Here is a 23,331-nt window from a genome sequence, read left to right as displayed (position 1 = left end):
ATATATGTGATGATATAAATGAAAATGACTTAGATTAGCTGTGTATTTTGCCAAAATAAGATGGCAACTATTTTTTTGACAGCTATAAATGTTAGTTACGTGTCAAGAGTAACAATGAAAATGGAACATAAACCAATAGACACAAGACAATATTTAGACTTAACATGTTTTTCACATGCAAATAATTTATAGCCTTCAAGAATAGAAAGAAATTCAAATCATAATCATTTGAAAAGTTCATTTATTATATACCAATATACACTTTCTGTAATAAAAAAAGCCTCCCAGTACATTGAACCATCTTATAAATGAAATAAGAAAATAAAATTTTCATCTGTTCATAAATGGGGTTAAATTAACCAGTACAAGATATGATATGAAAGTCTGCCCTGCAGTCTATATGAGCTCTAATCCTGAAAATGGCCATGAGAAAAAAAATGGTGCTTCATTATTTGGCACTGTAGTATTGCTCTTGAATATCTGTATAATTACAGAGGTTGATATTTTCAAGTTAGTTATTTCAAAGGTGTAAAACATTCAAAATATATACAGATTTTATGCTTTCCCAATTTTTAAAATTAATCTTTGATATTTACATTTAAATACATTCAGATTAAATTTTTTTTTTTTTTAAACACATAGAAGGTGACTTTTTCCACTTTCTATTTTGGTACACTCTTTAGGTGAATGTAAATGGAAACATATCTTGAAGATGCTATTTGGCAAATATTTTCCAATAATATTGACTCAAAAGTTATGATAGTTTCTAGTAATGCTCAATTTCCATAACAAAGTGCACCATTTGACAGTATTATACCTCCAGAAAATACTACATAAAACAAATGTGTATTTTCTTAAGGCACATTTTAAAGCAACTATTGAAATGTGATTTAATATTATACTTAAATGATAGTTGTATTTCATACTTGGCTTTATACTAAAATATAAAAATATGCAATAAATGTTCTTGCTACTGATTTGGGGGTAAAAAAGGTGGCACATTCCAGAAATTCTGGGCAGTGAGTGCTGGTTTTTAAATCCATTTCATGTAAGCGTGTTGTAGAAGTGAGCAAGAATAATAGTTTGCTTCTCTCTGTAGTGTTAGCACTTCCGGTTTTGTGGAGAACCATTTAACATAGTGTTAAATGGCAAATGAATGGCAGCATACTCCCGTGCAAGCCAAAATGAACTAAATCCTATCTTAGACATGCTAAGTTAAAAGAATAACCTCAGTATTGATAATTATTTGCAAATAAGGAACTTATTTTCTTGTAGATGATTGTGTTATCATTGTAAACATTGAAGAGCATTACTGAACTATATATAACTTAGGTTTCAAATTTAAAATATTCCTAATAGACAGATACATACAAATGGATTTTTGAGCCCATCAACTTAATTCCCTGCCCCACCCTCAATAATATAAACGTTTTGACTGTGAAGAGAGAAAACTACACATGTAAAAAATAAAAATCAAATGTACCATACGTTAAAATTCTGATGACTACAGAATAAGATTATATACATAAACATATAAGCAATCACAGTTTCCTGCACTGAATGTTTATCAAATAAAAATGTATCAAACAATACTGGGTAATGTAGCTCCACACGAATCGTGGTCTATCTAAAAATTCTGAATGACAATGGAAGACGAGAGGGAGAGCATTGTTCAATGACAAAAGCATGACAAGAGGACTAGGAATAATATTGAAAAGCAGATGCTTCCAGAACAGGCAGTTTAGCAATAAGCATTATTTTTGTTGTTGCTCTATAATTTAAATAAAGCCCCTCTCTCTGTTTAGTAAGATGTTTTAACGTTTATCAAAAAAAATATTGAACGAAGAAGGCATTCATTCAATGTCACAAACAGAATGGGCAAAACATTCCTTTACTGTTGACACTAAGGTGTTCTGGCCTGGTGTCTGTTCATTCATGTATGTACCTTACAGGGACAGTTCATAAGACATGCAGGCATACCCCGGAGATCGCAGGTACGGGTCCGGACCACCACAATAAAGCAGACATTACAATAAAGCAAGTCAAATAGATTTTTTTTTGGTTTCTTGGTGCATATACAAGTTATGTCTACACCACAGTCTACTAAGTGTGTAATACTATTATGTCTAAAAAAATGTACATACCTTAATTGAAATACTTTATTGCTAAAAAATGCTAACCATATCTGAGCTTTCAGCAAGTCTTAATCACTGATCACAGATCACCATAACAAATATAATAAAGAAAAAGTCCGAAGTCCTGTGAGAATTACCAAAATGTGACACAGAGACACAAAGGGCAGACGTTGTGGGGAAAAAAAAGGTGCTTAAGGCAAGGTGGCTGCAAACCAATTTGTAAAAAAACAAAAACAAAACTTCAGTATCTGCTGAGCACAATAAAGCAAAGCGCAATAAAACGAGGTATGCCTGTGTTTAGTAAGCTGTTTTAACATTTACCAAAAATCTATTGAAGGAAGAAGTCACTATTTCCACGTCACAAGCAAAATGGGCAAAATATTCCTTTACCGGTGAGAATAAGATGTTCTAGCCTGCTGTCTGATTATTCATGGACAGACAGTTCAGAAGACCTGCCTTTTGCCTCTGTTATTAAATAAACCCAGAGAATTTGGTGCTGGATTGGGGGAACGCATTAAGCAGTGATAGCTTTGCCGCCAGGGCATTTTTGTTTGATGTTCTCAGAATACAAGTATTTGGTACTTTGACGGGGGGAGGAAGGGTATTATCTGATGACCATTACATGCAGCTACCCTTATTCTGCTTGTACAACAGCAAAAATACATCCTCTCACACTGCTCTAGGAAAACCTGGGTAGAAATGCGCACCACAGATTTTAAACATATAAACAGCCATTCTTGACAAAAATGATGCCTTTCCTCTTCCGCAGGTGCCTGGTGATGTTACTATAAACATCTTTGGAATCTTCCTGTTATTTCCTATGAATAACATTCCAATCAATAGAACTCAAACGTCTCTTGCAGCATGATTTGCAACCATTTCCAATAGAAAAAGTATTTTTCCTTGGGTTAGTGATGCTTGGAATTTGGGGGATTGTAAATCCAGTCAATTATAATGAGAGCCATGCTTCCAATCATGAAGATGATTCCAACCACAAGGAAAATTAAAGCCTGTAAGTCAGAGAGAACTTGTTAGGGGACACAGAAACCATGTTTAGCACGGTTTGCTCTTATAAGTTGTTTACTTGTAACAACTGGGCAGCAATCTGATTGGCATATTGAATTGTATTATGCTTCTAGCTCAGATGTCTGTTCCTAGCAGTTCAGTGACTTTAGAACCCAAGAAATGGTTGATTTGATACATTGAAAGTCCAAGCAAGATGGACTGAAGAGGGTAGGAATTCAGGGGTGAGATGATGGGAGGAGCTTTTGATACCAAGTTGTCCTGAAGTCCCTGAACAGCCTTGAGGGGTGAATGACTCTCCAGAAAAATTCAGCGTAACTCGGCAAGAGGCATTGTTTTTAAGCATTAAGTGTCAGACTTTATTAGAAAGTCATTGATAATATTTAATTATCAGAAAAACAATTATTTCTGGCATATGTTTCCATAGAATCATTTTGGAAAATAACTATGCTCTAGTTTAATAAGATTATATTTTGTATCCAGAGAGGTCAACTGGAAAAGGAGTGGTTCTGTCCTGGATCTCCATCCACACCAGGGTATTATGGAGGGGGAAACAAAGCAGCATCTTTTCTTTTGGCCTTACACACCTAACGGATATGACTAAAGTGTTTAAATTATTTCTTAACACTGCCAGGGAGCCTAATACCTTCCCACAAAATTTCCCATAGACAGTGCTGTGGTCTTGGTGGTGGAAACTGGTATACATGCATGCCTGCGGAAAACTCCATTAGCGTTGGGCAAATAGAAAGAACTCAACATGAGATCTTTGACAATATGAAAGAAAGAAATCCAGGAATCCTCACCGTACCCGAAATCCACCCCTGTTTCTCTCCATTACAGTTCCAGCTCATCTCTGATGTTTGGTTCTTGTTCATCAATTTTTTGAATCACATGTATTTTCTGCTTTACTGTAAGTAGCCGAAGAGCAACTTATAATGGGGGGAATTGCAAACCTTACTTACCCCAACCTTCTGTGGTGACCTGAAAGGTTCTTTCTTGACAAGTTTAAGATAAAACACTGCTGGAAGAATGAAGATCAGCATAGTGGCAGAAGAAGCCCCTGAGGAGAGAAGCACAGGACAGGTCAATGTCTTATTCAACAAGGCAGAGACTCAAGGTCTTGCACTTGAAAGAACCAAATCCAGGGCACCTGGGTGGCTCAGTGGTTGAGCATCTGCCTTTGACTCAGGTCATGATTCTGGAGTCCCTGGGATCGAGTTCCGGGTCAGTCTCTCTACAGGGAGGCTGCTTCTCTCTCTGTCTATGTCTCTGCCTTTCTCTCTGAATCTCTCATAAATAAGTAAATAAAATCTTAAAAAAACAAAAAGCAACTAAATCTATCATTCCTCTAATCTTTGCACTAAAACTACTATATATTCACTCATCTTGGTTGCTTATGCAAAGAAGATATGTTTATGAGAAAATTAAAATATCCCTAACATCACAGTTATATAGCACGTGCACATAGCACACAATAAATAACAAAAAGGCAGCCTATTAACAATTCATAGGAAATTGAAAATATAATACCCATTAAGGAAGCTGAACTCATCACACACCCTTCTTATCCACCTTAAACTTTCCAAGTTGCTTACACCTAATCTTTAAAAAATTTTATAGTATATTTAATATTTGAGTAATCCCTCAAATCAGGAGATGAATACTAAATTATTAGGCTACACAGTCAGGAGGATATGCTTTATGAGACCAATCTCCTTCACCTCCAAAGGTGGCCGTCAATGCTCAGCAGATCCTGACAGACTTGAGGAAGCATCCTGAGGGTAAAATCTATCTTCCTCACTTTTTGATTCGGATTTAAGACCTAAATCTAAGTCACGGATCTATTCCAAGTCACTGATATTCTCCAATTTTGAAAGTTCATGTTATGCCAGTTTGCTTTGGAGAAGACCTAGATTAGTACCTATTTTTGCTAATTGGAATCTGAGGAGGATTTTTGCCTTTCAAAAGAAAAAAAAGGGGGGGCAACAAGTGAAAATAGCATTCAGAATTTGCTGCACAGTGAGCATGAATAGAGGGGAGCCCACCCTGAGCTGTGAGAGTGAGTCACCAGATTCTTTGCCTGGGAGCTGCCCTCCATCTCAGCAGTAAGCTGTCATAGCTTTTGAACGATGTCTGAATATCTGTGTTTTATCTCCATGTATTTTCTGCATTTGTTACCAATACGTATCCTAAGGTATCAGGAAAGCCCAAGGAGTTTATTTTTTTATGTCTGGGATGCTCAAATATTTTCCCATATAAATGGATGGTAAATTGCTTTGGTTTATGCCTTTTAGGCTTACAAAAGGTCTCATAGGAATGCTCGACTTTTGGATGGGGGATGGTGGAGAAGCTGTAGATGACTTCTGTGGGCTCAATTTTCTCATCTGTCAGAAAAGGCAGCTGGACTAGTTGACCTCTAAGGTTTTTTTCTGATCCTATGAATAACTTCCCGAGTCACCCGCAAGGGAGGGGAGGTGGCCAGCTGGAGTCCTGTTGGACTAATAAGAATCCCATGAGCCTAAGATGGACCAGGGATCCTTGCCCTCCCATCCACCAGCATCCTGTCTGCCATTTAAGGAGGTATCAGCTTGAGTTGACTAAATAAAAGCTTTTCTCAAACTTACCTATGAATCCAAAGATGTATTTTATAGTTGGCACGAGGATGACCAGAACGTTATTGAGTGCAAGAAGTATGGCTGCAATTAAGAAATGTCTTATCCAACTGAAGGGTCTTTTGGGAAATAAGAGTGTGGTCACTGATGTACGAATCTGCAACAAGAAAGTTCAAAGTTGATTTTAACTACAATTTCAGATATCCTTGTCACTCTAAAGCATCTTCTGTGTCTTTTCCTTTTCTTCCCAGAAAATATCTCGGTCTGATTTATCTTTCAAACTTTCAGTACCGTGGCAAAATATATATAACATTTACCATCTTACCCATTTTTAAGGGTACACGTTGGTTATTAAGTACATTAATATTATTGTGCAACCTTGATTCTGACATTCGTTTGAGAGGGTATTTTCCTTGTGCTCACCTCAGCTTTCAGATTTTTTTCTTCAAAATTGTCTCAGAAAGATATAAAATAACAGGTAAGACACAGAATTCAGGGTAAGATCCTTGTTGATTCCTAAACACGTCTTTTAGACTGGATTAAGTATTAAGGGCAAGCATTGCATTGATTTATATACTGCTCATGAACAGAATTTTTACAAATCTGTTTTTTTTAAAACTTGGCATTCATTGTATTTAGCATTTTTGCCACATAATGTTTTTTTAAAAGATGGTATTCTTGGTATTTACTCCTCTCTTTTTTTCCCTTTTCCCTCCCCCCCCTTCCCAATTCTAGATTATAAATGTACAAGAAGCAAAGAGTAGGACCTAATAGTTTTAACATTCTTTCAAGTTTCCAGTTCGGTGTCTTGCACGCAGCAGGCACTCAATAAATGTTGAGTCAAACTGAACGGAACAAACCCCTTCCCTCCCTTCAGGAGCCTTATAGACTTCAGCCCTATTTCAGCAGCTACAATAAGTAGGTGAAGAGTCAAGAGAGGCTCCATCTGTAGCAGCCTTTCAAGTTACTGTGCTGTAACCGGATCAAAAGATCCTTGTGGGCAGAGGGAATGCCCTGCATGTTTGAACAGCTTAACAAAGTAGAAAATACTCTTATCTTTGGAATCTTTTAGAGGATACTTTTTGACTTAGTGGAATTAGTCTCTTGGCTTTTCAATAAGTGAGCACTTCAGGTAGGCTAGGACTTCACATTCTTAGAAATGCTGGGATTGATTTTTCACTTAAAATTTTACTTCTGAAAACTCTTACTGGTGGAGAGATGGGAACTCATTTAAGACAGAAAATGTAAAATACAGTTAGAAACACATGTAGGAACGACAAAGACTTCGAGCCGGATTGCTTACAGTGTCGAATGTGACATTCCTTTCATACCACTCCCCTCGAAATTAAAGCCATCTGTTTAGGTTTCAAAAGCAATTTCATTTCCAGAATGGCAAACCAGATAGTCTCTGGAAATGGTTTAAGGGTGACTTTGTAAAGGATTTTAAAAATTGGATTAGTGAAAATTATGAAACTCGCTCTGAAAAGTAGGCTTGAAGAAAGCAAATGGTTTGATTACATTTCCCCCAGCTGCCCATACATTCTACATAATGATCCACAGTTCGTGCTTCCTCAGTATCGTCCAAACTGGTCTTATTAGGCTTAAAAATGAGCTTTCTCTGGCACATCCACATGGCTTAAGGATTTATTTGTCTGAAAGTGCTAAATTTATAGAGCGAACAAGTAGGATGCAGGTTATTAACAGGCAGAGGTGATACGTATGGGGTTTTGCCTTTTGTTAAAATAATACTCTTTATTCAATAGGTTGAGTTAGAGGTAAACCTATTCGTACAGGGTCCCTGAGAGTGAATGCAGTTTGCTAAGGTCTCATGGCTCCCAGAAAGACCGAGGTTTGGCCTGATGATGTAAGAGTACAGAAGGTTTACAGGAATCGAGGTCAGAACGAATGGTGAAAACTTGCTCCTCACAGCAAATAAAGAATAACAAAATCCCAAACAGAACTGAAGGCATACACAATTGCCAGTGCATTCCTAGGAAGGATAAGAGGGCCCACAGGGAGACAGCAGGCTGCTGCTGGTGGGAGGCGGTGGTGGAAAGGAGTAGAAGAAAACTGCTGGTCATTCTATGTTAAAATGCCACCTTGGGAGGTGAGCCTGGATCAATAGGTCCGCAGCAGTTCTGTTTACCCTATGTCACCCTGTTACCCACAAAGCACTGCCTCCTGTTCCACTTATCTAAGTGCCTTTTCTCTACTGACACAAACTGATAAGAACCTGGAAATGTGGGTCAGATGCTGTGCATGGAGGGGGGAGGAAGTCCATAGCAACAGCCATGGCCTCTGACCCAGTATGATTCTGGAAAGGTCCTGGGCAGCTCTAGAAAAAAACATCTGTTATTTCCAGAGAGAGCGTTTGGAATAGGAATCTGTTGGGGGGTGGGGGGTATGTTCTACTCTGGGGACCCAATGAGGGGCAGAGTAGAAAGTGGGAACTTTAGGTCTGAACTCTTAAAAAAAAAAATCAATCCTATTGTTTAGAAGTGAATCCCAGCTTCACTTTCTAAGATTGCTTAGGACAAGAGTGTTGGAAATATCTGCGGATCACTGGAGTATCTGGGGATCACTACTCTATTCCAGTCCACGGCAACATCTGCCATATTTCTATGTCTATATCTAACAGGGGGTCTGAAGGCAGCAAAAACGTAAAGAATGATTTCACTATCAGAAGATAAAATAGAAGCAGCTAGAGAATCTGAGATCTTTGTTTGGGTTTTTTTAAGATGTGGCAAATGGAATGTGAGTCTGTGTTCTTGATAAACTCATTAGGATTATCTGGTTTTCTGTTTTTCATGGTGATGTGTGAACTTTACTGCATAAAGGGAAGTACAAGCTGAAAATGGTATTAATAGTCTTTGGGAAGGACGTGCAGCACCGTAATGGACAACCCTGCCCGTACCACCCCACCCCAACGATGGAAACAGAAATGTTGGGATACGAGTGAAAAAGTAATTCACTTCATTTATTCATTTGTTCGATAATCATTTTTGCACTCAATATGTGTCTTTTATTAAGAAGGGAAACACTGACCTAACTGGAGAAAATAAAGAAAATAAATGGAATCATCAAAGGAAAATCCATCCAACCACCCAAGAACAGCAACACCCTTGTCGTCTCTTCTTGGACTTCTAAGAAAAAGAGACACTTGACATTTGTTGAAAGAACTAGAATATAAAATTATTCCTAATCTTGAGAGGTTTTAATCCTAATAGATTAGGTTTTATTTTTATTTTTTTTAATTATTGGTATGTGGGGGTGTCAAAGCAAAGTAAATAAACTTCTTATTGGTCAAGAGTTTCTTAATTCAAAGAAACCACCGGGAGAACCCTGCTGTGTGTGAGTCAGTGTTGGGCATGTTGAAAATGTGGCTGTAAATCATAAGGAACAAACACGCCACTAACAACTTCTCTCACCTTAGGGGGAAAGTGTTTGAAGGCAGCCTTGTGGTTTTGATGGGGCAAGGAGGCTTTTTTCTCCTCCATGTTCACTTTTATGTCCTCCATCATACCCATGGCAGCTTGGTTCATTTAGCCCAGATCCTCACCCAAACTGAAGTTCATGGCAAATGTTCAAGGGGAACAGCCTGTGCTTTTGCCAGAAAGGGCAGTTTGTCTTCCCAAGAATAGGCAAGATTCATTCGGAGACCATTTCTCTTGGCAACCATTGTTGATCTCCTGAGCCAGTCACCACGCACATCCCTAACCTCCAGGACTTTTAACCCAGGGGAGAAGGTGGACCCTTACACAGTTCATCTCAGTGTAGCACTGTTAAGGTCAAAGACAGAATTATGTGCAAATGTTTTATAAATGCTAATGTCGGGTGAAAAAATGGTTAAGGATAACAAATAGTTTTTCTGAAATTTGGTTCTCATAGTCAGTTTTGATACTAAGGGCCATCAAATGGGAGATGTTTCCTGATAGTCAGTTATACCAGTGTCTTAATTGTCATGAGAGAAAGAACTTCTATGGGGAGATCTAGGTTTTAAATGTTGAAGTGAAATTACCATCAGTAAATGAAAGGCTAACTTCCACTTCCCATTATCTTGACCCCAGCCATCAGTGTCCTGCTGTGAGCGCTGCATGAGTCAACTGTGACTGACTAACTACAAGACCACGGCCAAGTCCATTAATCTCCTGAGATCACAACATGAAAGCGCTATATTTAGGGTTTATGAATAAAACAATACAGAAGCACGTAACAGATTTCTTTTATAAATTACTTTGATTCAATAATGATGTGAGTGCGTATTGTGCGCCAAAAATTAATGAGTGATATCTTTACACAGAAAAAAAGGGCTTTCAACATTCTTTCCTCAGAGACACTGTTTGCTTGGAAATTTTACCCTATGGTAGGCTTTCTGTCTACAGCTGTCTTGTGCCTTGTACCCACGATGGAGCTGATTTTAGGCTAAAGCTGTGTGCATGTCATTTGAAATACTTGGAGACATATGAGAGGCAAGATATTATTTAAGAGTAAAATATTAGCCCTCCTGGTAATAAGGATCTGATTTCATGCACTCATGGAAAAGGAATGTGTCAAAAAATATTTTGGCACACAAGCTGCATTTAAAGTGACCACAGTGTCATTATAGGAGTAGTCCTCACATGCTGGGCCCTGTATGGAACATTCTGTACAGGATGGTGCTGGTTACCATGTCGCTTATTTTTCCCCCTAAAATGAATGAGTAAATTCAGTGTTTATGAAAGGAGAAGAGTTGGCAGGAGAAGGTAGACCTGTGTTTATCCATAGGTGGTGGTTTTAACTCACGCGGCCCAAATCTCTTCAACCAGCCCTGCTCTGTGATCCCAGAACAAGTGACGCCAAAGGTAAATGCCAGGATGGGGAGATCCCAGTATGAGTCTGGTAGAGCGTATATCAGTTTTAGGGATCGTAGAAAAGATATATGATGGATAATATAACTGTTTTTCAAGAAATTTAGCTCTAGCATGTAATTTCCTTAAGAGGATTTCCCTTCTCATTGGTCTTCAAGGAATCAGATTAAGTGACTTTTGAGTGTCACTGCAACTCAACAAACCAAGGGTGGGGGGAATTAAATACCTTCAAAACTGGTGAGAATGCAATGAATTGAAAAGTAATGTAGTTTTGCTTTCAAGTTTCAGTAGCTCTGTGAAATCCTACTCATTTCTACTAACCCACAAGATAGAAACCCAGGATCCGCTTTTCGAATTTGAGCTTAACAATGAATTTTCATCTCAATAAAGCTGGAAAATATAGAAATATACTTTGTGACTTTTTGCCCCCTATATTTTAAAAATGTTTAACATCTAAAAGTATTTGTTGTAGCTACATATTAAATTATCCATTTTAAATGGCTCCACAGTGCTATACAAAAATAACGTCTTCACGCATTGCAAAGTCACATTATAATTAAATCCACATCAAATCAGAACATATGTACTAATTTAAGAGGTTAAGCAGAATTATCTCATCAAAACTTCAGGTACTTACTGGGAACAGGACAATGGGCACTGTTAATGTCACTGCCACAAGGACCGCCAGGCGTACCATGAGGAGAGGGGTGTCAAATGTGTATACTTTGCTGTAAGCATGCAGTAATTCATCTTCAACTTCTCCTACAAAGAGGAAAAAGAGAATGGGTTCACTTGCTATTGTCAAGTCAATAACAACAGCAACATTTTAGAAAAGGAACATAGTACAATGGGATGAAAAAAAATGAAAACCCAGGTGTGGGAATCTAGACATCTGTTTTAATCCTGTCTCTGAGCTTAATAGTTAGTTGTGTGACCTTTCTTCAAATGAACAAAGGAACCCTGAAGCTTATAAAGTTGCAGAAACTAGAATAAAATTATGAAGGTGACTCTAGCTCATTTGCTTCGTGAGAAGTCCATCCCTGCTATTTGGAAGCCTCACAAAAGAGGTGACAGGCTGAGGTGCTCTGGTTGAGGGGGATGAAAGGCCCAAGCCCCACCAGCCTGTCCCTCACATCCTGCCAACCCCCCTCCATTCCCACCTGCCAAGTGAGTCTTGACATATTGACATAGCTTCTCTGAACCTCGTATGGAAACTTTAGGACAAATGAACTCTAACATTTTTTCAAGTTCAACAATTATGACTCTATCATGACACTGATACACGTACTTCTGGGGATATTTTTAAAAAGAGTTTTTATTTATTCATTTGATAGAGAAAGACAAAGGGAGCAAAAGCAGGGGGAGAGGGAGAGGGAGAAGCAGACTCCCTGCTGAGCTGGTAGCCCAATGTGGGGCTTGATTCTAAGACCTGGATCATGACCTGAGCCAAAGGCAAACCCTTAACCATCTGAGCCACTCAAATGCCCCTCTTGGGGATTTTTTTTCAAACTTTTGTTTGACTTATGAAACCTATTAGAGTCGGCATAGGTAACATGCAAAGATGAATTAGCATGATTTTTACAGGGTCTCCCAATGACTATTGATCTAAGATTAAGATGCCACCCACCTAGAAATCTTATTCATTCAGAATTCCAGACACAGATGACATGGAGATGCTTATAGAATCAGATGTAGTTTGTTTTTTTTTCTTTTTACTCCCCTCCAGAGCAGACAAAGGGGGATAAAAATACCTTCACTGGTACTGATCTGACTTTTATTAATTCACAATCCAACAAAGTTAATGCCCAATCTAAAGTGAGTGTTGGTTAATAGCCAAGTATTAGCCAAACAGAGAAAAGCCCAAGTAAATGGTGACTCCTCCCCAGTCTTTTCCTCCACAATTTGTCATGCAATCAATTAAATTTACTGCATCAGGGGTGGGGGTGGGGGAAACCAAACTAAAAAGTTAGAGAGCTTTATATGAAAGATCTATCTATGTTGCTAACATCAATTAGCAGCAACAGGTCAATGTTAGAGTCCCTGAAATATATCTATAGGGCCATGCTTCATGAAAGGCGGTAGCAATCCTATTTTTTTGTGCGTCCATTAAGATGCCACAGAGAAATTGTTTTAGGCATAATCTAATGTGTCCATAGTCACCTTCCTTTGTTTTTGCTAGTACATTCCCAGATTGAAAGGCATTCTGCATTGTCTTCTTTTCCAGGAAACCATTCACTGTCACAGAATAGAATGGGATAAGCCAGAAAATTCGCCTAGTGCTCCAAGCCCCCAGATTCCACTGGACTGGTCAACAAAAGCAGGTTCCAACTCCAAGACTTTGTACTTTTCCTACCACTTGCTTGGTAGCTAGTTATTCTATCAAGAGTTTCACAGTACACGATTGGACTCATTGTCATTGCTTCTAGCTTGAGATGGCCTAGGGAGTCAAGTGAAAGAAATATAATCTATCCTTTAGGGAAAATAATAGGCTGATTTTTATAAATATGCGTGAATTCACAAATTGTTGTAACTTGTTAGCCAGTCTAGTTTAGGTTCCATTTCCGTAGATCACAGTGAAAAGACTAAAATAGCATGTTAATTGATTATATTATAGATCATGCTGCTTATAGAGGGCAATTAAAAGAATTATACCTACTTGGGTTAATGATCAGTCCTACTAGGATTTGCACAAAGAAAATGACTGACAGAGTGACCTACCATAGAAGGTTAGGTAACCAAAGAGGGCAGCAAGCAGGTACATGATGAGCATCCCCGTGATGGAAATATTTGACACTGTTTGCATCTTCCTCCGGGACCGACTGAAAAGAAAACACCAAGCTTTATGTCTTTTTTTTTTTTAACTTGTGAAAGTATCACTTTTATAATTAAATTTAAAAAAAATAGTGAAGGAATGTATGCCTGTGTTGCTATTATAAACCCACATTTCTGGTACAGAAACATAGCTTATTTAGATTTATATGAGAGAGCTGTGGAGGATTTGTTTCCATTTTTCCTTTTTTTTTTTTTTTTGATGTATTTATTTGAGAGAGAGAGAAAGAACACAAGCTGAGGAAGGAGCAGAGGGAGTGGGCAAGAGAGAGTCTCAAGCAGACTCCCATGCTGAGTGTAGAGCCTGATGCAGGGGTCAATCTCATGACCCTGAGATCATGCCCTGAGCTAAAATCAAGAGTTGGATGCTTAACCAACTAAGGCACTCAGGCACCGCATTTCCATATTTCTTAAACACTACTCCTTCAGTCTTAGAGACAACCATTTTCCTAGAAGACTAGTTTATTTTGTGTTCATAAATATACTTGTCTACTGAGTATTCAAGAATGTAATTAAGATAAAGATCAAACTGACTCCCACTGTAGAAAGCTTTCATATTTCATAGTAAGATGGGTTTACTGAGGATACAAACCTACTAGAATCAGCAAAACATAGCTTTCATGAGTCCAGACTACCAGGAAGCCTGGATAGCTTCTGGAAACCATTCTGAAGGGCACCCAGATGCTTAAAGTCAATTATCAGGCCCCAGAAATGGCTGCTATCACTTCTTGATCTTTGGCTAAAACCAAGCATAGAGTAACTGCTACATGTGATTTTCCAAGTAAACCAAAGACATTCCAATAATTGAAAGTATTCAAAAAATTTCTTATAAGGTAAATCAGAATTTATGAAGCAAGTTACCACTATTTATGGATAATAAAGAGTGGGGTCATTGATTTCTGAGCTAAATAAATTGGGAATTATTATAGGACACCCTTCTCTAAACATAAAGGGAAAAACTGTGGTAATGGGCTCAGGCGTACTTCATACCTAAGCAGATGTCAACAGCCTCAAAGGGAAAAGACTTAATGAATCATAGAATTTCAGCTAAAAGAAACAAGATTGTCTAGCTTGTGTTTCCATTGTACAGATAAGACAATGAAGGTCAGATTTTGGCACATCCCCGTGGTGAATGTCTTCTAGACAAGGTTAGGGACTGACCACAAGTGACATCAATGGCTTAGCAAGGCCACCTTAACCATAATTTTTGGTCTTCATGGGTGTGGTCATTTCCTGTTGAGGTGACATCATTCCCAGCGAAATTCAAATTCAAATTCCTCATGCCAGCCAAAATTCTTCTAGCCATTGGCTCTTCCTCCTCCTGCCCGAAACCCCGCTTGTGGACCAATTAGGATGGAGAACTAGGAGTGAAGGAAGCAGATAAGGTAGTGCAGTGAAGGGGGTGACTCACACTTTTTGGTTAAAGTACATTACTGATGAGTGATATGTACCACAAACGTCCAGTGAAGAGAAAAACCATTAACCGTGCTTCTGTATAAAGCACCTTTGAACACATGAGCATATTTGCAAAACAAATTAAAATGCTAAGATGATGGTTGCCTTACTCTTTAAGTTCACTGTAGATGGGTAGGACCTCGGGGTGGCACACAAAAGCAAATGCTAGGATAGGGATTGCGTAGGCCGTCTGAAAAACAAAGGTAACAACACCTGTGTAGCATTCTGACACAGATGACAATCCCAAACCATCTCAACTTATAAAGATTCAGCTATATATTAGGCTCATCACTCACCCGGGAGTTGAATACAAAGTATTTGGGTTGGCACTTGTCGTCACTGTGGGCTTCATACTCTACTCCACTGCCATGAAGAGAGCCCTTGGCCTGGTTCTCATCTAGCCCTGCAGGATTCTGGTGGGTGTAATCCATCATGAAGTTCACACCACTACTCTCAGAGTTGTTAGGTAACATTACCATGTGCACTGGAAGGGTATTGTTGAATGTCAGATTTCCAACATTGTGATCCAGAATGGGCAGAGGGCAGGGTATTTGGAATTTCTTGTAAATCACCTAGGCCCAGTCATAAAAAAAGAAAGAAAGAAAGAAAGAAAGAAAGAAAGAAAGAAAGAAAGAAAGAAAGAAAGAAATCATCAGCCTTTTAAAGAAAACAATGAAACAAAAATCCATATATGTGATTTATGTGTTAGAGGTGAGGGGCCTCTGCTGAGGATTCCTTTAGACTAAGGGAAAATGGAGCCTCCTTCTAGCCTCTGCTCTAAGGAAAGACTTGGAACAGTGGTTGCTCCTGAGAGTCAACAGAGCAGTATTTTGCATGAACCCATCCTAAGCATTGTTCATATTCTTTTGAGAAAGATGATCATTTCCTTACATGTCATATCTTTTAGTTCTTCAAACTAATATAATGTGGGTTATCAAAAATTCTCCTCTCTTCTTTTGCCTTTTTGGGGGAAATGCTGTATACATTTTGGCATCCATGATATTACAAAAAAGAAAACTCCCTTTTGGTAGAGAGTGGGGGCTGTGGGGAGAAGGATTTCTCCTTTAATTCCACTGGGGTCACTCTCTTTTCAAGGGTGGAATGTGCAGGAGAAAATGGCAGATTGATGTAGATATGGATAATTCTATAGCCTACTCATTTCTCTTCTGGGACTCTTCACTTCCTCCTCCACCTTTCTAAATGTTAAGTCGTTGTGACATTACTGCTTGAAGGATTCCTTTTGTCTAAATATACATCCAGTGTGCTCAGAACATGCTATTAGCTATGGCCTTGACATTCTAACTCAACTATTTTTAAACTCATGACTGTCCTTTCCTCACTCCAAATTAGAATATAAGAAAATGGCTTGTGATGCAAGAAATATTTCATGCTAGTGAAGCGCTTGAATAAAAATGAGGACACTAATTCAGGGACTAAGTGTCTCGTGCTCACCAACCTACAGGGATCGTGTCAATAAATCACTTACCACACTGACAAAAAACACCATGCAGGTAAGAGAAAATCCACTGGTATAACCAAGGTAACCTAAAAGTTAGCAGAGAAATTCTGGAAGGTGAATACGGTATCTACAATTAGCTTACCTTTTAGAATATGAAATTAAAATAAAAATTAAAAATGACTTTACCTAAATTTTTAAGGAGAGAAAGTGGAAGAATGATTCCAAGAGACACAAATATGACGAGGTAGTTGCCATTGAGGTACCATTCTCTGAAAGAGAAAGAGTGGCAAGGATATTAGGGTGCTCCTGGGTGGCTTAGTCGGTTAAGTGTAAGACATTTGATTCATGATCTCAGGGTTGTGAGACCAAGCCCTGCTTTGGGCTCCGCAGTGGGTGTGGAACCTGCTTAAAATTCTCTCCCTTTCCCTCTGCCGTGCACCCCCCACCCCTCACTCTCAAAAAAAAAAAAAATCAGGATCAGAAAAGACCAAGTAGAATGAGTTAACAGATGTTACAGAGAGGACATAAGACATACCCAGTATTTTCTTCAAGTCCCATGAATGCTCTGATTACTTCAGGTAGTTCATATTTAATGATAAAGAGGTAGCTCGACATTGCTAAAATGGAAAACGTGATAGCTTAGTGGTGTAAATAGCACTAAAGTCACAGGCAAGTTGTGAGAAGTCCCGGCATTTGGGACATTCAGTCTTCTGGTAAGATGAGCATCTAATCCCCCAAACGGAAAGAAAAGCCACCAGTGTATTTTGTACTGCTTCCAAGTTCTTTTCAAAAATAGATATTTGGCCCTCTTGCACATGGACCTCTGCTAACAGTATCAATGCTGATTCTGTTTTTAATCCAGCTCTGAGGTTTTCAGTGAAGTTGCTCTTTCAAAGTTTCCCCCTAATTAGTTATAAGTCATCATGGCCTGTACTGAGCGCCTGTTTTAGGATCCATCACTTGGGCAGGGGCCTGGCAACAAAAGGCTTGGGCCAGAGGAGAGAGGCGGGAACTGCAGGCCGGTGCCCTGTAGACTGTGTCCACTCTGGCTTCCCCAGGAGGGCGCTAGTCTAGTCCTCTGTGTTTACCCTCCCTGAGGGGCATGCAAAGCCTCAGAGCACTGATCATCTAAACTGGAGGCTGAGTGGGTTGATAAAAGAATGTGAGAGATGCCATCTTCTCCCACCTTGGTCAGTGGATTTGTTTTCTCTATATCCCAGTCTCCCTTTGACCAAATAAGAAATTATACAACATGGCAAAAGTTCTTGAGCATCTACATGAGTGATATGTGTGTGATCATGTACTCCTCTGAAAATCTGCTGATATAATCTATAAAACCCTCTCCCTGGGAAAATGTGTATGTATGCATATTCATAACATATAATGAAGGTTGCCTGAAGTTGTAGGGATTTATGCAACACCTCTTTCCCCAAGTCTATCCATGCTGTGAAGTATAATGCAAATCTGATACATGGTCCAGTGAGTTAAAAATAAAATTCATTTTATTAATTTAAATTAAAAATACAACTGACAAGTTTTGCATTGCAGTGTTTAAGTGCGTGCTATATGCATCTAGTGAATTTTTGCTCATAGGCATGGAGAGCAGCTAAGTTGCAAATTGTACTATTAATAGTTTCAAAGTATTTCTTTAACCTCCAACAATAGTAATAAGAGTGATGATAATTCCCTAGATTGTTTAGTCGTGCAGACTAGTCCATTTGATCAGCTGAAAAGCCACGTAAAACAGCAAGATGTAGGTTATTTTCATTCCACAGCTGAGGATATAAAGATTTGAAAGCTTACATGACATGTCCAAGATCTCACAGATTGAAAACAACAGACCACATCCCAAATATAAGGCCAGTGTTTCCTCTCTATTGTGAAGTGAAATGATTTTTACAATACCTGATGTGTCTTCTGTAAATATTATTTGGTTAATCTTTACAAAGACCTTGGCTAAAGCTAAATCTTACAGAGCGCAAACAGAGGAGATATTTCTGATTAACTGGCTCAGTGAGGTACCATTCAATTTTAGAGCTATTAATTGCTGACTTTCAGTGATGTCACCACTGTTAATGTGTTTGGTCTTCGAAAATTTAGAATGATCCGGGCCTGTCTGGGTAATGTCAACATTATTCTGCTAATGTTGAAACATCTGTGGTAAATGTTAATTTTTCAAGGGATTGAGAAAATTAAACGTTCTAAATGTGGAGTTGCTAAATACAGAAATACAAGTGATTTCTCTCAGGCTAATATAGCTACTAATCACATAGAATAACCAAAGTGAGAACATTTTTAGGAATGGTATATGAAATTTTGTTTTATTCCCTTAAAGCCATATTTCCTCCATGTGTGTGCATCTTGATTGAGAGACCATATTATAGTTCATTCCATTTTTTAGAAGCATAATGGAAGCTGCTCTTTGAGCAACAGACGGTGCTGTTGCCCTTCAGCTCTTTGGGTCTAGGGCTAACTCTGTGTATGTCCAGGTATTTCAGGTACCCAAACAAATAAATTAGATCAGCTACGAGGTGATCCTATTAAATGCCTGACATTTTTAAGTCTTGAAAAGACTGAAGATTTGAACCAAATGTAAAGCAGTCTATTTGATGGGGGATGGAGAGCTTATAAGCTTGTGGCCCCAAACCAGTAAAATGTATGAAGCAATCCTGGTATTATTGCCAAATTCTACGCGGGCCTATAGTCTTAATATATACAAACATGGAAATAAATTAATGAAATCCAGGCATATCTTAATGATTTGTATTTATCTGCTTACCAACCAACCGTTAGCAGGAACAGGTATGGTTGGATAAGGTTATTAAAAGAATTGCCGCATTCCAGCAATCCTAGATAGCTCCAGTGATTTTATTTAAGAAGGGTTACCTCTTTGCAAGATCTCTGTATAAATTTATTTATTGCAGCAATTGTTAGTAATAGTGAAAAACTGGAAACGATCCAACATCAATAGGGATTCAGTAAACCCATTATGGTACATTTGTACAACGGAAAATCCAAAAGCTATTTTAAAGAATAATATGCAAATTCATTCAGGGCATATTGTCAAAAAAAAAAAAAGGAAGCTGCAAATCGGTATTATAAAATGATCCAATTTTATCAGTAACAATATACTTATTAAATTTTGCATAGAGGAAAACCTTGGAGTAGTTATTTCTAATGGTGACTTACATAAACATTTCTTTATAATATATGTATTTATGTAATGCTTTAGGTTTTCACAATTAGCATATATTTGCCTTATAATTATAAAAAATGTCCATTTAAAAAATAATCAGTAGGGCCCCAGAGACATTGAATCCGAGAACTGGGGTGGAAAGAACGTACTGAACCCTTATTATGTGCCATATATTATCTGATTTCATCTTTACAATGACCTTGTGAAATGGAATATTTCATTTTCAATAGATGGAAAAAATAGACTCAGAGGAGTTAAGTCACAGACAGTGACAGAAACACTCAAATTTAGGTGCATCATATTCCAAAAGTCTATTCTCTACTCAAGGGTTTGAAAACAATTTTTTTTTTAATTTAAATTCAATTAGCCAACATATAGTACATTACACCCACAAGTTTCTGGCCGAAGAAACTGGATGCTCCTCGTTCATTGAGAGAAGAAAGAAGAGAAGAGTAGAATGACAGGTTTGGGGACTGGAGAGGAGGAGATGAAGTAAGCACCCCTGTGTGATGATAGATTCCAGGCCAGGCAAGAGGACATAGGCAGTAGGACACAGAAATTGTGGGTGTGGATGCCTTCTGAGGGTCAAAGATTCCATTAGGACCAGTGAAGCTGCTGGGGGAACATATCACCTGAAACACTATTAAACATGTGAATTTATAGGTTCTATTCTGAAAATTATATTTAGTAGGAATCCTAAGAATTTATAGAAACAAGGAATTTGTGGTTTTATTATCAGACTTCTGGTGCCTACCTAGCTTCTTAGGAGATACTCCAGTGGGCTGGCTCTATATAGGCTGTCTCAAGGATCCCCCATATTTGGCTCTGCCTTTCACATACTTTATTTTCAGGTTTATGAAATAAACTCAGTCATACATATGAAACATCAACTGTTCTGTCAATGACAGGAATAAGCACTAACGCCTTAATTTTTTTACATTTAAATTTTTTTTTTAATTTTTATTTATTTATGATAGTCACAGAGAGAGAGAGAGAGAGAGGCAGAGACACAGGCGGAGGGAGAAGCAGGCTCCATGCACCGGGAGCCCGATGTGGGACTCGATCCCGGGTCTCCAGGATCGCGCCCTGGGCCAAAGGCAGGCGCCAAACCGCTGCGCCACCCAGGGATCCCTAATTTTTTTACGTTTAAATTAAAGCCATAGTAGCATTTGAAATCAAGAAAGCTTTTATTCTATATTTTACTTAGTATTTTCTTAGATATTGTTATTTTCAAAGAAGGACAGCAAATCTACTTAAGAATCCTTATTTTTAAAATTTCTGAATACAAACCAGCTGTTTTTCTGCATGTAAAGTGCTTGTTCATTACTGTAAGAGTTTTCTGATTTATTGAGCATTTTTTAGAAAGTTTAAGTAGTAGTAAAACTATATGCCCTTACCTCCAATGTTCTGCATCGTAATGGAAACAAAAGCTCCGATTTTCCCGGGCCATCCAAATGCCTTTTCCCCTAGTTTTTCATAAATTAAAGACCCTATAATAAAAAATAAAAAATAAAAAACAAAAAACCAAATAAACAAAACAAAACAAAAAACGCTTTAAAAGGATTGTTTTAATGACTAAAATATTTCTATAATTGTACACTGGAGTCTCAAATATGTACATAAACACCACATAGGAATCATAAACCCCAAAGATGCAATCTCAAAAGCCAATACAAAATATGTTAAATGTTCTCCAGACAAGAAGCAATGGCTTCATTCATCTTCGCTCTGCACAGCAAGTCAGAACTGTTATTTCTGTCATCCATCAAGACTCCTTTTTCCTATTTGGCTTGAATCTGAGCCAGTTGCCTTTCACTTCTCTTAGATGCCCAAATTACTAAAAACATTGAGAGGCCATGTCATTGGGGTCAGAAGAAAATGAAATGTGAAATTGACTAAAATCCTCCTCTAGTTATAGACCTATAGACTGAACTATACTTCAACAAGAATCAAGATAGAACATTTTGGACTTAGGGTGTAGCATACCTCCTTCCTTGGCGGTCTTTAATAAAAGGTGAACTGAGTAGAGTGATAATATTGCTACAGCAAGCAGCATGATTCTGGGAAGGGAATAGAGAGTAGAAAATAAATTTCTATAATAAATAAGGCATATTCATGTTAGATGTCATAATAAATTATTGCATTGGTCCTTTCAATCATTAACTTTCCAAAAGTATGTGGATTTTTGGAAAGCTGAGAAATTCTTTTCTGAACCCCACACATACCCTTTACTGTCACAGAACTGGAATTTGCTATATTTTATGTGCTGAAACATACCACCGGAAGTTCTTAACGTTCCTATTTATTTATTTATTTATTTATTTATTTATTTATTTATTTATTTATTTTTTAATGTTACCCACTAGTAGAATCTGGTCCATAACTTAGATGTTAAATGTATAGCAAAATGAGCAAGTACTATATCTACTTATTCAGCATATGGCTATATGTCCATCATATTTATGTGCTATTCTCAGCAACATTTATAATCGCAAGGCTATTTGACAGCTTGGCTAAGCCTTAAGGTAAAATCTAGAAATAGAGAAGCCAAAGCATGAAGAGTCTAAACTGTATTACTACTGATCCTGCACATTAAATGACAAGATACTTTGTGAGCCAGAGGGTCAGGTAGTTGCCTGTACACTAGAGAGAAGAGAGAAGAGAAGTGTGGGGTACAGTAAAATGACTTTTTTGGTATGGGTTCAGAAAGAATCATTTCTGGCATGTCCTCAGGCATGTACAGATTCTTTATGTATATATAGTGATCGGTGTTTCTCCAAACAAAAGAATTGGAAAGCAAAATTAAGAGTGTAGATAAAAGCATCTCTATAATGAATAAAGGAACAATACTAAACTTTATTTGAAATCTAAAAAAAAAACACTTATTCTTTATTTTATACCATCAGAACACATTAAACATTTTCCCCACAATTGATTTAATTCTTTGGTAATTCCTGATGAAGTCAATGTTGCAAATGTACATTTGGGCCACAAGTTCCAAATCTTTACATATACTCTAGCTATTTTGTGCTCTTGTTTTCTACAAAATACATTTATCAAAACTAACTAATGACTTACTCATATATGTTTCCATACGCCTCATGAACTTACCTGTTTTTAAAGATGTAATTCAGATTACATAATTTTGTTTCCTGGAAAAATAATGAGCCTCCCCTGTATTCTAACCACATACTTGCTTTGGGCGAAATACTAAAAGTAAAACCAATGAAATCCTGTGTCATTCACTGTGAATTAAGGGAAATGGCCGAATTCAGTCTTGCTCCTTGGATACACAGAGCACGCCCTGTGATGTCTAACAATTTAATTGCTCTGGACGGTTTAATCCCTTAAATGTTTAGGCCTGAAATGAGGCCCTCGGTTTTAAAAGTGGAATATTCTCCTCCCATGAAAATGATCTTGTGGCCCTAGGATGGGGGTAAGAGCCTCTTACTTCTATTCATCAGTGATCGATGGTATTACCCTAATTGTAATGGTTTGTATAATTAATAAGGAGAAGACAGTCTGTCTTAGTGCATATTACAAAAGTACACGACTGTGTGTATGAATATATCTCTAAGCCATTAAGAATCAAAGAATGAAGAAACTACCTTATTTCAAACATGACCTAAAAAAGTGGTTGATATAAAAATCCGTTCTGCTAAAAAATATTATACCTACAACAGATCAGAGCACTAACACGATATAAATATTTATAGTCCTGCCTGATTCTTATCCCTCAAATAGCTGTGTGATTATCTAATCATAAATGATGTTC

General features: G+C 37.8%; 1 protein-coding gene across 3 annotated transcripts in view; it reads right to left on the bottom strand.

Moving 5' to 3' along the window:
• Positions 1 to 224: 224 nt before the first annotated feature.
• The window catches only part of SLC38A4 (solute carrier family 38 member 4), a 62,038-nt gene continuing 38,931 nt past the window's right edge, over positions 225 to 23,331 (bottom strand). For all 3 annotated transcript variants that reach the window (XM_072765471.1, XM_072765472.1, XM_026000172.2), the window contains exons 5-16: positions 21,543 to 21,616; positions 20,954 to 21,046; positions 16,896 to 16,977; positions 16,547 to 16,629; positions 16,388 to 16,446; positions 15,198 to 15,473; positions 15,012 to 15,091; positions 13,336 to 13,436; positions 11,255 to 11,379; positions 5,783 to 5,927; positions 4,121 to 4,218; positions 225 to 3,145 (exon numbers count right to left, since the gene is read on the bottom strand). In XM_072765471.1, coding sequence (XP_072621572.1) covers positions 3,044 to 3,145; positions 4,121 to 4,218; positions 5,783 to 5,927; positions 11,255 to 11,379; positions 13,336 to 13,436; positions 15,012 to 15,091; positions 15,198 to 15,473; positions 16,388 to 16,446; positions 16,547 to 16,629; positions 16,896 to 16,977; positions 20,954 to 21,046; positions 21,543 to 21,616 — 1,318 coding nt within the window. In that variant the 3' untranslated portion in view covers positions 225 to 3,043. The remainder of the gene's footprint in view (positions 3,146 to 4,120; positions 4,219 to 5,782; positions 5,928 to 11,254; positions 11,380 to 13,335; positions 13,437 to 15,011; positions 15,092 to 15,197; positions 15,474 to 16,387; positions 16,447 to 16,546; positions 16,630 to 16,895; positions 16,978 to 20,953; positions 21,047 to 21,542; positions 21,617 to 23,331) is intronic.

This window comes from Vulpes vulpes, chromosome 8 (assembly GCF_048418805.1).
Source record: "Vulpes vulpes isolate BD-2025 chromosome 8, VulVul3, whole genome shotgun sequence".
NCBI lineage: Eukaryota > Metazoa > Chordata > Mammalia > Carnivora > Canidae > Vulpes > Vulpes vulpes.
The sequence above is the reverse complement of the archived record's forward strand: the minus strand, read 5'-3'. Positions and strand labels throughout refer to the sequence as shown.